At 40.4% G+C, this 16,142-nt stretch overlaps 1 protein-coding gene across 1 annotated transcript; it reads left to right on the top strand.

Annotated features, from left to right (window-relative positions):
* Positions 1-1,657: 1,657 nt before the first annotated feature.
* On the top strand, positions 1,658-14,048 carry MTCH2 (mitochondrial carrier 2). The gene is made up of 13 exons (XM_015815189.1): positions 1,658-1,893; positions 3,983-4,067; positions 5,061-5,167; positions 6,571-6,597; positions 6,799-6,855; positions 7,824-7,881; positions 9,397-9,448; positions 9,647-9,706; positions 10,085-10,178; positions 11,209-11,256; positions 12,121-12,188; positions 13,417-13,492; positions 13,781-14,048. Exons 1-13 carry the CDS (start codon positions 1,807-1,809, stop codon positions 13,865-13,867), a joined length of 906 nt encoding a protein of 301 aa, XP_015670675.1. The 5' UTR covers positions 1,658-1,806; the 3' UTR covers positions 13,868-14,048.
* Positions 14,049-16,142: the final 2,094 nt, after the last annotated feature.

Here is a 16,142-nt window from a genome sequence, read left to right as displayed (position 1 = left end):
AATGCAAATAAGTGGATTGCCATGCAAAAGACCATGCATAGCAATCGTTCAAATTTCTTACATTTTTTGTGTCAACATACATTTTTTGCCAAAGGAAGTATTTGTCAACCACCCATTTTTTTCTTGTACAGTTGCATAACTTTGGGAGTAGCTTTTTAATACTTTTAACTTTTGTATCCCATATAGAAATCTATTTGACATGCCATACCACAACATTACAATTTTCATTATTGTCATCTTGTTGGGAAGAGTTTTTCAGGTTCAGCTAGGTAGAGAATGGTTCAGCTGCAACTGCTACTGTTCTGAAGACAGCATATTTTTCATTATTAGGCATGATGCAATTAAAAAACAAGAAAACCTGATTTTCTTACTGGGTTACTCTGCAAAGCACAAGAGAAAAATGAAAGAAAAATGAATATTGAGTAAAAGGATCTAATATTTGCTGCACTTAGGTCTATAATTGCACAAGAAATCCAGATTAAAAGGCAGAGATTTTTCCAACTAGCTTGGGTTGTATAGTGAAATATGCCAGAAACATATGGAGACGGCAGGAAGATCTGCATGACAAACTACCAAAGCCCACATGTGATGTGGATTTAAAGCAACAATATTCTATTGACTTACACTGAATTGTTTGAATTCAACAATATTTTTTGAAAGGGCAGGTATACAGCTGGCCTGTAAATAAGCCGTTTATTACAGTAACCTTGAGAAAACTGAAAATACTATTGAAAGCCGCATAGAACAGCAACAGTGAGTTTTGCTAAATTAGGTTTAGGTCACACCCATTGTAATCTTGCACATATTTACTTTAAAATAGATCCGACTGAATTAAATGGCAATGAGGGATTTCTTAATTTGTATGCCAAGACCTACAGGCCTATAAGCAAGAATGACCACAGCCAGCAAAGAAGGCATTTCTGTTGGCTTAGGGCCATTCGAACTAGCAATTGGTTATTTTACGTACAGCAAGATGTACAGAAAGCGATCAGTTTTGTTTCCTTAAACTGAAGGTGTCACAAGGCATTTTTCTTTGAATTTAGATCGGCCCGTAAACCTCAAGACGAGCAACCCCGAAACTGGAAGAAGAGCGCTGGTGGTTCCTCTAACCCACCACCCCAATCCCACCACTCCAGAACGCCCCGTTTTTCATTGGGCGATGGAATATATATATATTATATATATATATATATATATATATATATATATATATATATATATATATATATATATATATATATATATATATATATATATATATGTATGTATGTATGTATGTATGTATGTATGTATGTATATATATGTGTGTGTGTGTGTGTGTGTGTGTGTATGTATGTATGTATGTATGTATGTATATATATACATACATACATACATACACACACACACATACATACATATACACTCCCCAGAGCGAAATACAAAGGCGAGGCCAGATCGGCAGAAACGCCAAATGTGTGCAGCTGACCGCCATCGCCGTTCCCAAGACACCTTTCAAAACACAGATCTATAATTCGATTAAGGGAATCTGAGCCAATGAGATTCGTCACATTTCTTAAAAAAAAAAAATCGGAAGATCCGATTTTATAGGCGTCGGCTCCTCCCCGCCCCACCTCGGGCCTAGCTTGCCCTGCAGGTGGCGGAAACCGGAACCATTTGGACCCGGAACTGGTCGAAAGAGGGAACGAAGAAGCGGCGGTAGAAGACTCTTTTTTTGTCCTCCGCCGCAGGTCACGTGGTGGTGTTGGCACGACGGCCCTTTCTTCCGCTGCCCCCTCCCGCGGCGGAGCCCGGTGCGGCTGCAGCATGGCGGACGCGACCTCCCAGGTGCTGCTGGGCTCCGGCCTCACGGTGCTCTCGCAGCCGCTTATGTACGTGAAGGTGTTAGTGCAGGTGAGACCTTTGGCCCCGCCGGCTTTTCCTCTCGTGCGAGAGCGTCAGAGGGGGACGCCCGGGAGGGAGGGACCACCCTGAACCCTCGCCCTCTTCGGGGAGATTGACGTTGCTTTCTCGTCGGCGATCGCTCTTCTCCGGGTCGCTGTCCACCCTCGCCGTAGCAGGCTCACCCCAACCCTCGGGGCCTTTTATTTGTCTTTGGCTTGGATGGTCAACTCTTCTCTTGTTCCGATGTGAATACAGTCGCTGATCTACAAGTAGTAAAGAAGCCACCGATATATATACACGAATCAGCTCTTCCCGATGGTCTCTCTCCCCCCCCCGCCCCCCATTTCTATTCGGAGCCCCTCTGCAATCTGTTCCTCTTGCCTAGAAACACCAATATTGTCAGAGATGAGGTTTCTTGAGGAACCGGATCCACAGCTAATCTTTTTTTCCCCCCAGAGCTTAATTTTTCCAAGAACCTTGCTTTGCAATCGAGTAATAGCAGAAACTTCCTTAATGCAGGATTTTAGTCCAGTTATGGTGGTGCATGACGGGACAAGTGCCCTTAGACCCTTTGCAGAGTTCTCTGTTGTAGAAAGAATGCTTCCGCTGAGGTTTTGCTGCCGTGAGGCATTCTGCCAGTTGCTTGTCACACTCGCACGCTGTTCTGCCACAGATGCTTTTTGACCCGCACTCTGTCTCGGATGTTTTACACAGCAGTTTGTAGCGCTGCCATTTTACCCTGTTGTGACATTTCAGAGAGAGCCTGGTGTGACGATAACAGCAGTCGTGCAAGAAACAGCAGCGATCCACTGCATCCAGAGGCTTTCCAAAGCCGCCCGTTCCACAGTGGCAGCCGTATAGGTTGAGTGCTAGCAGTGGGATTTTCAGACGATCCCGATAACACCACAAAGTCAAAATCATATCCATGACACTGCGCTTTTCTCGTTTACTGCTTACACTTTGTTTAAATTCTTGCAGGAATAAAAGTCCTACTGTAAGCCATAGGGCAGTCTTCATTGCAGAAGCCATTTCAAATTTCTTTGTCCCACTCAGTTATCTTTGCAAGTGAGCCGATTTTCAAAATTCCAATCACTTTTCTAGTTTTGTATGAACCTCATGTTTAAGTCTCTTATTCTAATTGGCAGTGTCAAGGACACTCCCAGACCACTTCTCAGTAATTTCAGACTTCTTTATTTAGTAACATTGGTTGTTGTTTCTGGCATGTTGTGCCTTTATATTTATTTCATTCTTGGTTGAAAATCATAGTTTTGTAAGAACAACAGTCTTCCTGTACAATGTGCTTTCAGAACAAGAACTTCTAATCAAAAGTACAAAGGATATTTGACCTTAATCTTTGAACCTTAAATTTGAAAAGACACTTGTTAATAGTATAACTGTCCACCAAGGGCCACTCAGAACCAGGGTAACATCTGACTGTTTTTGTATGGAAAACATTATCTGTATGAGTAGTACACGTATACTGTGAGAAATCAGAAAACTTGGTATTTGCTTGCCAATAATATTTTCTGCTAAACTGCGGATCTCCTAAATAATTTGTGTTGTGAATTGGAATGTGTGCGTCTGCCATGCTCCTAGCAAATCAATCAATGAATCACCAAAGAAGTTTCATCTTAAGAATTAATCATCTAATTGTTTTATAACTTAACCATCCTAGTCACAACACAATTTGAGGTAACGGGATATATTACGGGAAATTTTCTGCTTTAATTAAATCTTAATAGCAAAATACTGCAAAAGAGTAAGAAGTGGTTAGATTTTGTTTGAAATTAAGGAAGATAAAGATTGCTTTGGAGGAGACATATATTTGCACTAGAGTTCTAAATTTGTCATATAATAAAAAGCAATGTTATTATCCAATATACTGAATTGCAGATTACATCAGTACTGGTCATATATTCCAAAATCACAACCAACTATAGTGCTTTTGGTATTGATACTTCTAGCACTGGTACAAGAAAGAACTTGTTAATGAAATAATTGTGTTAATCGTGTGAAAAAGCATGTTGACTATTTCTTTGAGAGGATGTTCAATTTGTAGGCTATAATGTTCATTGTGGATGGTTCTTTTATTTCAAAGGTGGGATATGAACCCCTCCCTCCAACTCTGGGAAGAAATATTTTTGGTCGGCAAGTCTATCAACTGCCTGGTCTCTTTGCTTATGGTGAGTATATAATGTATGTATTTTGTAAATAAACTGCCTAAAACACAGTAGGATTGCTGTAGTTACTGATGTGTATGTGAAAAATGCATGCCTTTGAACAAGACTTTTATCAGATATAGTATAATAGGTTTTGCAAAAGATAACTTTTGAAAAGTATAGTTAGGTAACAATATAGTGCCTATCTAAACTGGATATTTAAAAAGAATGTCAAAACTGTATTTATATTCACTTTTGAATTCCAGGTAGTAAGCAGTGTTTTGTTAGTAATGTTTAGTCAACATTTCTTCCTGGGTTAGAATCTTTTCAAGCACCATATTTTTAATTTGATTTACAAATGCATATGCACATTATAGCAATGCCCCATTTTCCCCCAGTGTGCAGCTTATACAGTAACTTTTTAAAAAATCCCTGTTTAATATGGAGATTGAGTATCTGTTTTGAACTATAGGTTTCTAGTCTTCGGCTATTTTGGGGTTAAACCCTCACTTGGTTGCCTGTTCATGATTTGATTTTTCTTCATGCATTTCTCTAATGATAGGCACTGAATTTCCATCTGTTGTTTCTTCATATGTTTACTCAAAGAAGCCAGTTATTTTTAACTTTGCTCATGGTTCTTGTTACTGTTGAGCAGGGATGACAAGATAATGGGGCTCCAGATGTTTGGGGATTACAATTCTTATTACTTCTTAATGCTGGTCAAAGTAATAAAGAGTTGAGAGTTGATAAGGAGAGCTATAGATTGCTCATCCTTGCTATAGTGGATAATAGAGTCTGGTAAGGACTAGTGTACATGATATGATTCTGTTGCTGCAGATGTTATGTGCAGCCAATGCATATTTCAATGGCATGAATGTACTTAATATCAACATTTCTAAGATGGCATTAAACAGAATTAAACTAGAATTTTCTAGCATGAGATAGATTCAGATATGTGGCACTTGGGGGAGAAGGGTGAATAATGGGACAGATGCTTACCTCTGTTTCTGTTTTCAGCAAAACACATTATGAAGATTGATGGGAGGGCTGGACTCTTCAAAGGTTTGGCTCCTAGACTCTGCTCAGGAGCCATTGGCACTGTAGTACACAGTAAAGTTTTACAGGTACTTTATAATTTGGCTGTATATTGTGTTAATATACAAAATATTTCAGATTTCAAATGCTTTATAACAGTGATGGCGAACCTTTTAGAGACCGAGTGCCCAAAAATTGGTCCTGCCCCGGCTCCACCCCCTGCCCTGCCCCCATCCTGCCTGCCCGCAGGACCACTCACCATCTCCAGGGCCCGCTGCAGATCGTCCAGGTAGCCCAGCAGCGCCATGGCGGCAACGCTCTCTGCCCGTGCCCCGCAGCATCAACTGTGCTCGTTGGGGCGTGAGGGCAGAGTCTTGTCTACGCTGCCTGGCTGCCATGTCCTTGGCTGCGCTGCTCCACGTGGGCCACGCTCGGGGGTGACTCTCCTCCAGGGGGGCTGCTGGTGAGGACCGGGTCACGGGGGGAGGCAAGGCTGGGGCAATGGCACGGGTGCCCACAGAGAGGGCTCTGAGTGCCGCCTCTGGCACGCGTGCCATAGGTTCGCCACCACTGCTTTATAATGTAGACCATTTTTGCTTGTATTTTGTAAATAACCTCTTAACAACTTTCTTATTGCAGAAATTGTCACTGAAAACCAACATATGGATAAGGTTCTATTTTTTCAGCCTAGTCCAGTTTATTGTTCATTCCATATCTCTACCTGTAATTTGCATTCATTCTGCAAGCCAGAATTGCATGTCACAGCTCAAAGCTCCTAGCACTGAACTAGTTTAATGTTCAGTCCTTTGATCATCAAAGCCTTTTATTCCTAGAGTGTACAGATTTTATTTGATTTTAATGTAAAATGTTTAAACATTTCTGTGGTCTATCTGGATTGCAGCTACAATTATTTTGTTAGGCCAGCTTATAATAGTAGTGCTAGGTTACATATTGGAACAAATACGAAGCACACAATCAAGTTATACTACAGGTAGTCCTCTCTTAACGACTATTCATTCAGTGACCATTAGAAGTTACAGCAGTGCTGATCAAATGGTACTTATGCCTAGTTCCTGAAGTTACAGCCATTGCAGTCCTCCTGGGGTCATGTGATCAGAATTCAGGTGTTTGGTGACCCACCTGCGCTTAAGACCTTAGAAGTGCTTCAACGGCCTTTTTTCCTCAGAAACTGAGTTGTTCTGTCAGATTTACATTTTGACAGAGTTTGTGTGTTTGCATTCTTCATTGACTGGGTAAGCTATGTGTTGAATTTGTAATTCTTGTTTATGGTGCCTTTGGTGCTTTAGTGATACGTTATAGAATGTATGGGCCAATGTAATCTGGTCTGCAGAGCTTACCACTGAAATAAAGAAGCTTAGGAGGAGGATGGGAAAGGAATGTAAGTGCAATTATGTACATGTAATGCTATTGGTAATAAAAGATTGAAGAGATAAATTATGAGCTTATAGTTGTATATTTTTTTTCTATCTAGCAATGCCAAAATGCTGACCAAAGTGAGGTATGTCATAATGTCCGTTCATAAATAAAACTCCTTTTTGAAATTAAAGTTGATAGAGCATGTCTGTGTTCTGTACTGCAGTCTATGGGAATGGAAGACTCTGCAGAATTCATAAATAAAATTGATAGTATACCTGGTATTGAGGATTGAGGATCCCATACCTGGTGGTTTTTGAGACTGGCTTTTTTTCTGCCTTTTTAGGAATTAGGGAATACTCGCAAAGAATCTGGATCCTCTCTGGATCAAGTCATTAAGGAGGTAAGATATGGAATTCATTTATCAGGGGATTGGCTGGCTGTGGATAATGCAGAAGAGCATTCCTGACCTGGCACCTGCCAAATCTGTTGGCTGGTGGATAATTGGAATGGTAATCTGTTTGTTTCTGAAACCAGGAGATAGGAGGCAACATCCTGTTTGCCTACACTATAGATTGTATCATAATGAAGTTGAGAAGCATGAATATCTTGTTAGCCTAGGAAAGTACAGAAGTGAGATGTTTCTTTGCTGTCATGACATTCTGGCTTTGGTCAGAGCTATATAAAAGCTATATAAAAACTAGAACCAAGGAAATGGGCTGCTTGGGGATGAGATCTGCTTACCCTGTCAATCACCTCCAGCGGTGAGCGCCCCCTCAGAGCCCTGCCCAACCAGCAAAACTTAAGTTTTAATACCCTTCTGGGAAAGTCAGAAGGGGGGAGCAGTTCTATTCTTCAGTAGTAGAGTGTTTCTTAGGGTAGGGATCCATAGCGGAAAAGGTTCTCCTTGACCCTGCTCACTGAAATTCTTTAGATGGGACATATTGGGATATATTTGTCTAAGGCGGGGGTAGGCAACCTTGGCTCTTTTATGACTCGTGGACTTCAACTCCCAGAATTCCTGAGCCAGTATGGCTCAGCTTGGAAACCTCTCCCTTTCCCCTCAGCATGGCTGGCTCAGGAATTCTGGGAGTTGAAGTCCACGAGTCATAAAAGAGCCAAGGTTGCCTACCCCTGGTCTAAGGTGATAGCAGGGCAATGACTTTTTTCTTAAGTAACTGAAAATGTGGTTGAAACAGATTGATCTATAGAGCAATGATAATGAATGAAAATGTTTAATCTTAATACTTCAAATTATATTATGAGTAATAGTTACTTAATCCTTTACTGGAATCTGGGTAGATGGGACATCTTGCCCTTTCTTTGGCTAACCTTTCTTCTGATATGTCTCCCAACTATTTTTCACCTTAGACCTCTCAAGAGATGATTGCGCGTTCTGCTGCTACACTAGTCACCCACCCATTTCATGGTATGTATAGATTAATCTGTCAGTTCAGTTTCAATCGTATTGTTGTAACTCCTAGATACAGAAAAAAAAACTCTCTCCCCTTTACCATCAGTTTTTTGGTTGTGCATTAAGGCAGGAGGTGGCTGTATCCTAAACCTTCCCTGTTATGTTCTTACGACTTCATTGCTTTTAAGTCGCAAACAATTGGCAGTGATTGATAATGAACTATTGGAAACATTTCCACCCTATCTTTCTCAGCGAGCTTTAACTAGCTAACAAGGTGAAGGGTTAAAAACCACCATGTAATCAAATACACTGGAGCCAGCAGCGAATTAAAAAGATAAATGACTGTGAAGACACACATTTAACCGTAACAGTCAAACCCATAACAATCAAATCAAGACTCTGCCCATGCTTGAGGATGTCCTTTGAAGAGAGGCAATGAGAGGAACTGAGCTGAGGAGGATGTGCCAGGAGTGCAGCTAATGGAAAGGCCCTCTTCTCCTGAGCCTCAGTGAAATGGGTTTCTAGAGATGTTGCAATAAGCAAGAAGATCTTTGATGATAACTTGAAAAGGTGGGCAGGTAATATGGGGTAGGGTAGTTCTATTGGTGTCCTTAATCTCAAGTTTCCTCCCTCAGAAAGAGATCTCTTCTCATAGCACTTTGAACTGAGCTAGAGTAGCCGATTCAGTAAGAGTTTTTTTTAAAAAAACAAATTTTATTGGTTTTTTAATTCTTAAGACAAAGTGCTCAAGACACACCGTGGTACTGGGGTAATCAAAAATCCAAAAACAAAACATATATAAATAACTCAATCAGTACATCAAATATTCCCTCTCTATTTCCCTCCAATAGCTTAATGTATTTAAAATAATCTATTTCTAACTTAAATTTCTATTAATCCTAAACCTGTTTTAGAGCTTTATGCAATTACAATACCATAATCAAATTTAACTTTAAATAACCACATTTTCAATTCAGGTATCCCTTCCAAATATATCCTAATTCCTTACTTTTATCATAAATCTTACTTATTTCTTCTTCCACTAATATCTCCCAATTAAAATAACATATTGCTGATTCAGTAAGAGTTTTATGTCTCCCAAATGCAGTACCTCAGAACACCCTGGCCACAAGATTTTATCCAGTCTGATTTCCTAATAAATGTAAAATGCCACTGCAGTAATCCAGATACAGTTTAATTCAGGGAGATATCATTGTTGTCCGATGAGCCATCTGTAGGAATGGCTGGAATGTCTGAGTAAAATTCTTGGCCATAATCTGATTATTTCAGATCCAAAAGAATCCTAGATGCTGACCCTGACGTTTTCAAAAGGAGCTCTATTTCAACCCACACATTGCACCCACTTTACCAGATAGGCTGTACCATTCATGGTTGTAGCTATTATGCCTGGATTCATCTTGAGTTAAAAATGTTGGGATTATATGCTCCTGTATAAATGCAAATGGATGGAGTACAGATGAGGTCTTCCTTAACAATAGCTTTTCGCTTTTGACTCTCCTTGTTCTTTAGTGATCACCTTGAGGTGTATGGTGCAATTCATTGGCAGAGAGACCAAGTACAGGTATACACATATTTGCAATGAAATTGACTTCATTGGAGTTTTAACCCGTACAACGGATGGAACTGAGGGCTGGGAGATAAATTAATGTATGATGTCAGAAGCGTTCTGTTGGATGTAATTAGTAATGGTGTCTGTGGGAGAGGAAACCACATGTTATTTGTAGAGTCTTGATGGATTGTTTTCCCCTTCAATTTTCAGCGGACTGTTTAGCTCTTTCGTCACCATTTACCGGGAAGAGGGCATCTTTGGATTTTTTGCGTGAGTACTTTTTAGAGTGCGTTTTTACCATTTATTCGTGCCATGATAGCTAGTGCGGGGATAAGATGGATTTTACCTAGGATTTTCTCAGAATGAGCACAGAATGCCACTGCATATTGTATTTACTGGAGAAAGGCTATTATGTGCTTGCTTTCATAAGGCATCTGATTGGATGTTTTAGGTGAAGCAGAATTCTTAGGCAATGCACCATCCCAAGCTGGGTGGCAAAAATGGTGTGTTTTTTTCTTGGTGTTGCTCATCCTAGCCTTGCACAGGGTTGACCAATTTCCTGCCATGTGAGCAGTTAGTAGCAAGTATGTTGACATGTTAGTGTTGAAGTTATCCAGCCTTATTACCAGTCAGCTGTTTTTGTTTCAGGGGCCTGATTCCCCGCCTGCTTGGAGACATCCTGTCCTTGTGGCTTTGTAATATGCTGGCCTACCTCATCAATACCTATGCACTGGAGAATGGGGTAAGTGTTCTGCTTGTAGAGGGCTATGTCCTTAGTTGAAGCTGCAATGACTGCTGAGCTCCATTTGGTTTTAAAGCATAGTGCAATTTTCTGGTATTGGCCTTGAAGGTGCCTATTCTCACTGTGCCGCAGCATCCTCAAAAGACATGCATAAAATGAAAAATGTAGTTTGTTTCATACATACATGGAACAAACACTTTCTGTTTCTGTCAAAACTATTCTGAGTGGCCCATGGCTCAGCAGAACTGAAACCTGATACTGTTCTGGGCTCTAGCACAAATAAATTTGAGGTAATCTTTTAAGGCAAAAAGGCAAGACTGATACACCTCATGCTTCTTTCCCCTCTCGTCTGTTCACTTGTCTGCCCTTGCAGCTTCCCAACAGCTTGCATACCTCCATTTAGTTGCTGCTATGCTGCTGCTGATGTCCAGATGCCTAACATGGAGCACAGTTGCCTTGGGGTGATTTCCAAGCCAAACAATTCTCAATTCTGTGTCAGGATGAAAAATTTGGATTATGGTTCAGGCACAGATCACCCACATTAAATATTGGTTTCAGGCATAGGATGGTCTGTGCAAAGAATGCTTTACACATCCCAGCTCATGAGTATTAGCTAAGTCAAGTGTTTTCTCTGTTCACAACCTACACGTGTGGCTGTTAAGAACCTATACATATACTAATACATATTAGTACTACATCTTGTGGGGATAAGTTGGCTTTCTCAGGCAATGCATTTTGGTTACAAAAGCAAAGGGTCATTTGGAAGCACACAGGGGGATAAATAAATGTAGCCCCTTGCAGCACCCAATTGCCCTCAATGGCTGCTGTATGACCCTAAGAAAAAACTCCTTGGGTATAAGAAGTTGTGGACAGGGCTGTGTTTAGACTGTTGCATGCACTGAAGCATCTCTTTGCCTTGAACCCAAAGCCTTGCAGTCCTGGGAGGCATTGTCTTTAGCTTTGTGTCAAAAGTTGGGAATGACCTCTGTCATTGAGGAATGTGTGTTTTATTGATGAATCTTCTTTCTAGGTCTCCACCATGACTGAGATGAAGGGTTACTCTCAGGCTGTCACTGGAGTGAGTGTATAATTTGTCTTATTTTCTTTGATATAGACCAGTGATGGCAAACCTTTTAGAGACTGAGTGCCCAAACTGCAACCCAAAACCCACTTATGCATTGTCGGGTGCCGGGTGGGTGTGGCCCATTGGCTGGGTGTGGCCAATTGGGTGGGTGTGGTCCATTGGGTGGGCGTGGCTGCAGTGGTAACGGCAGACTGGGTGGGATTAAAAAGTTCAATCAATCAATTCCAACTTTGCAAGATCTTTTTTTTCCCCACGAGAAGTTGAAATTGACTGATTAATTTGACTTTTTTTTTTTTTTTTGCACACGGTGGCGGAGACCTAAAGCGAAAAGGTTTTATAAAACCCAGCTGAAGGCCTAGGACTGGGGCGATGGCGCGCGTGCCCACAGAGAGGGCTCTGAGTGCCGCCTCTGGCACCCGTGCCATAGGTTCGCCACCACTGATATAGACGAAAGGGAAAAGGTTCTGAGAGGACCACAAGCCTCATAACTCACTTTTAAACCTTTGGTCCTGGTGGTCTTGTGAGGGATGCTAGAGAATGGTATGGTAACTTTCAATTTTCAGCCTTCAGAATCTCTGTCCAACATTGGAATTTACTACTTCTTCACTAGAGATGTATCAAATGTTGTTGCTAGGTTCAGATTACTTTGGGGGCTTAGCTAAATAATTGCCAGTCTTTTGCTTTCCTTTGCTTTGTTATCAGGGTAAGAGTTTATCCTTCTGTTAAGTCCATCAAGTTGCTGTTCTGTACGGGGCATAGTTAGTGGTGATTCTGTCATTAGTCCTCAGCCTAATGGGTGAGGAAAGAGTGGTGGCATATACTTTTTCACTGATACATCATGCTGTATTGTACTTTCAGTTCTTTACCAGTATGCTAACCTACCCCTTCGTACTTGTTTCAAACCTGATGGCCATTAATAGCTGTGGGTAAGTGCATACTTTCTTTTCTCTCACTTTCTTTTCTTTTGAAATGCACAGCACACAAAGCTCAGTTTTATTTTTCAGGCTTCTTTCTTCAATAATTATTGAGAATTTTAGCAGTATGCTGTGCCTTGCCACAATGTTCATGTTTTCAGTAATTGCTCTTCGGAATGTTCATACCATAGCCAACCCAGCTAAAAAAAGTTTGTGACTTTTTTATAGGAGGTTGTTGGGATGACTAAAAGAACTCAAAAGTTTTAATTTAAAAGTACAGTGCCCTGTACTTATTTTATAGTGCCCTGCCTAAAACCAAAATATTTGCGGCTGGAGAAAGAGCTAAGGGTTTCAAAAAAAAATTTAAGATTTGTGGGTAGCAGCAAATCCAGCGCACTTTTAGAAATTCATTATATAAGCATATAAAGTATTGAAAATAGTTTGGACTTTTTCATTTGGTATTGTCCAATTGTATGGAATGGGAATCTACTTTAAAGTTTTTAGGAATAACTCTGGAGCCAGAAACTGCCTGGATTGTGTTTCTTTCCTGTAATACATTATTCTGTGGCAATAGCTCTGCTAATAAAAAGATAAATTCCAAATTTGTGGGATCAGATCTTTTCGGTTTCACATTCCAGTTTTGACCAGTGAGACCTTTGCAGTAAAATCAACAGTAGGTTATGAAAATGATAGTCCTCTCATTTGTGCCAAATATCCACTGTTCAGAGCTTTCCACCTGTGTGCGAATTCCATTTAACTCTTATCTGCACTTTGGTGGCTGTTCAGAAATAAATGCAGGTTAGCTTAGTATAACATACTGTAAGGTGAGTATGCACAGCCTAAGCCAATAACAATATGTTAAGAAATATTTCTGTTTGTTAACTCTTATGATACAATCAATTTCATGATGGCATTCCAAATGCCGATATGGAATGGTGAGGACAACTTTTAGTTTGTGGTTGGCTAATTTGCTAAGTTATAATTTCTGTCCCTTCCATTGTAAATAATGTGTTGATTATTAGACTGCTCTGCCATACAGAAGCCAGTTGCAAGGCAGTTTTCTGTCAGGCTACCTGTTGAGTTTTGTCTCAATCACCTTAGCTCCTGCTTGATCCCATTTCCTTGTGCAGCAAAAAAGGCTGGGCTGGAAATGGCATCTAAGCTGTGATCTTCAAACAGGCGCCTGGCACTGAAACCTTGTAGTGAGTGAATTCTGTAAGCCTTGCTTTCTATTTTCTAGGCTCGCTGCTGGCCTCCCATCTTATGCACCAGCGTACACCTCCTGGTTACATTGCTGGAGCCAGCTGCATCGGGAGGTATGTCTAAAATGTCTGTCCTTCCTTACAGGATCCTGATGTTTTGCTTGGATATGGGTATAGAATTGAGAAAGCAGAGTCCCTCCTTTGGGCATACCTACCATTAAGTAAAAAAGTTGTCCTGCTGTAGCTTACACACCTCCCCCCCCCTCTCTCTCTCACACACACACTCACTAATTGCATATTAGCTGGCTCTCAAACCTCAGCTGCTGTATAGTGTGTGAATTTCAGACGGCCGCGATGCTCTCTCTACGAGACTCTCACCTGCTTCATTTTCTTCTCATTTAGGGCAACATGAGCCGAGGCAACAGCCTGTTTTTCCGGAAGGTGCCTGCAGGAAAACGATACATGTGGGAAGAGAAGAGATTTCAATGAGTCCACAGCCTTTTGTGGCTGCTCCAGATACACAGAATGATGGCAGTGTGTTGATTTGTATACAGTTTTTTAAAAATAATCATTTAACCTTGGGAAATGGACTTGACTGTGAGCATGACTTAATGACAAAAGTAAAAGGGGAAATCCTGTTCCCATCTCTGAAACATTGGGGTAATTGCCAAAAAGCTGCCACACTTGGTGGGCGGGGGTGGGTGGGGTGGGGAATGGAGGCTTGTGAATAGGGATATTTTTTTAACTTTCTCCAGGGGGAAAAAAAACCTGTGTTGGGAATACTCTCGCCCCCTCATGTTCTTGCTATACTACCCAGGTATTACTGCGACTTGGTGGCAAAGCTATAGAAACAAGCTGCTGGTGGAACAAGATGGGTTCTGTTTGGCCTTGTGCCTTTTATTTGCAGCTGCTAGATCAATTTGGGGAATGTGGACCAATTCTTTTTTCCTTACCCAGAGACACAGTCATTTCTCAGTCTTCATTCTTTCAAACATATTGTTAAACTTCGCTTTAGTTAAGCCCAGAAGATGAGTCTGCTTGTCTATACAAGAAGGTTCAGCGTTACCAAGAAGCAGCCAGAGCCTGTGTTCTGCCACTGAGCAGATTCAGAAAACATCTTTCACTTTTTCTGCAAAATGATTGAGGGAGCTTTACTCTTGATGGCCATTGAAAGGAGATGCCATTTTCAATAGATCACAGTATGGATTAAGAAATTTTCTTCCAGAGTCAACACAAATGTTTAAAAATAGGAAGATATGTTGTTATAGAGAGAAAGCCGCCTAATTTGTTTTTCTCCCATTCTGCCCACAAATAATCCTCCAGAGGGATAGCTTTACTCTAAATTGAATTCTGTGCAATATTTCAGTCAAAAACGGAGTGTTGAAACTTCTGGGCACAAAAGCCTTTCATCTGGCATTCATGTGGAAGTTCTAAATAAATAACCATCTTTCGATGGTGACTATTCTGCCACAGGATGGAAAGGTACGAAGTAGGATACTTTGGGTACAAGAGATTCCAGAAGAGGTGAGGTTACCCTTATAGTTGTGCCTGGAAAATAATGCTGTTCAAAAATGTGATCATGAAACTTACTGGCAGTGCAGAATGTTATGGGATTAATTCAATATGCTCTTAAAATTCTATTAGAATTTTATAATGTCAATAAAGCTATAAGTGTATCTGGAGGACATAACTGATATACATTTGTAATATGGTCCTACCAGCTACCCAATGAGATAGACCATAAATTTGGTCCCATGTCTTCATCTTGTATTATCTGTGTTACTATCTGGTAGAACAAGAGCTTTTTCTGTCCCTTTTTATGATTTTTAAAAAAGAGAAGATTATCCATATTTGACCATGCCACAGTCCCCAAAGGAGTTCTAAATAGGTTGGGCATTTAGATTGTGAGCTATTAGATTCTAAAGTTTGTTGCCTCCATATAGTTTGAATATAAAATCATAATTATGACCAGCAATTCAGCAAGGGTTACATTTCCAAACGCCTGCTCTTTACAATCCCTCTAAATGGGATTTAAGGTGGTTTTATTTTATTTTGAGATTAGAAAAGGCTAGCTGTTTTTGGCATGATGGATAGAATACATATATGAACAAATTAACAAACACCCATGGTGTGTTCCATTGATGAAATGAGGAATGCAGAAACAGTAAATACTTAAATACTTGTGAATTCTGCTAATGAGTGCTGGCATGCTATGATGTACTTGGGCAAGATGCTTAGAATTTGAAGGGGTTTAAGAGCTTCAAGAATTAAGCTAGAGGCTTAAAGCCCTACTCAGGAATATATCTTTCTGGTAAACTCTTGACAACTGAATGTGTTCTCCAGACCTTATGGTATATGATAGTCCTTGACTCCTATAAGAGTCTGGGGTCCTATGGCTTTGTTTAAATAGCCCAAAACCCATGTATGATGCTTAAAACTAGTGACTTTATTCTTCTCACTGATAAAATGAGAAATGGTTCTTCAGTTATTCTTAAAGTACCTTGTCAGAAGTATGATTTTTGTGTGTGGGGGGAGTGGTTCATGCTAGTGAAATCTATGTCTTAACATCCATTGATCTTCAAAACACTGCATTTTACAAATGCAGGCATCAGTTGGAGGGTTATGGTCAGAAATCAAATATTATACAGTGTTTATCCTATTCATCATTTGGGATCTCCAAAACTGTATTTTTAGCATTTTACTAAGCCTCTATGGCTGTGCCAAAGTTGTGTTAATGTGTCAGAACATATTGAAGAAACTACTT

Source organism: Protobothrops mucrosquamatus, unplaced genomic scaffold, assembly GCF_001527695.2.
Source record: "Protobothrops mucrosquamatus isolate PMUCROS unplaced genomic scaffold, P.Mucros_1.0 scaffold324, whole genome shotgun sequence".
Lineage (NCBI taxonomy): Eukaryota > Metazoa > Chordata > Lepidosauria > Squamata > Viperidae > Protobothrops > Protobothrops mucrosquamatus.
The sequence above is the reverse complement of the archived record's forward strand: the minus strand, read 5'-3'. Positions and strand labels throughout refer to the sequence as shown.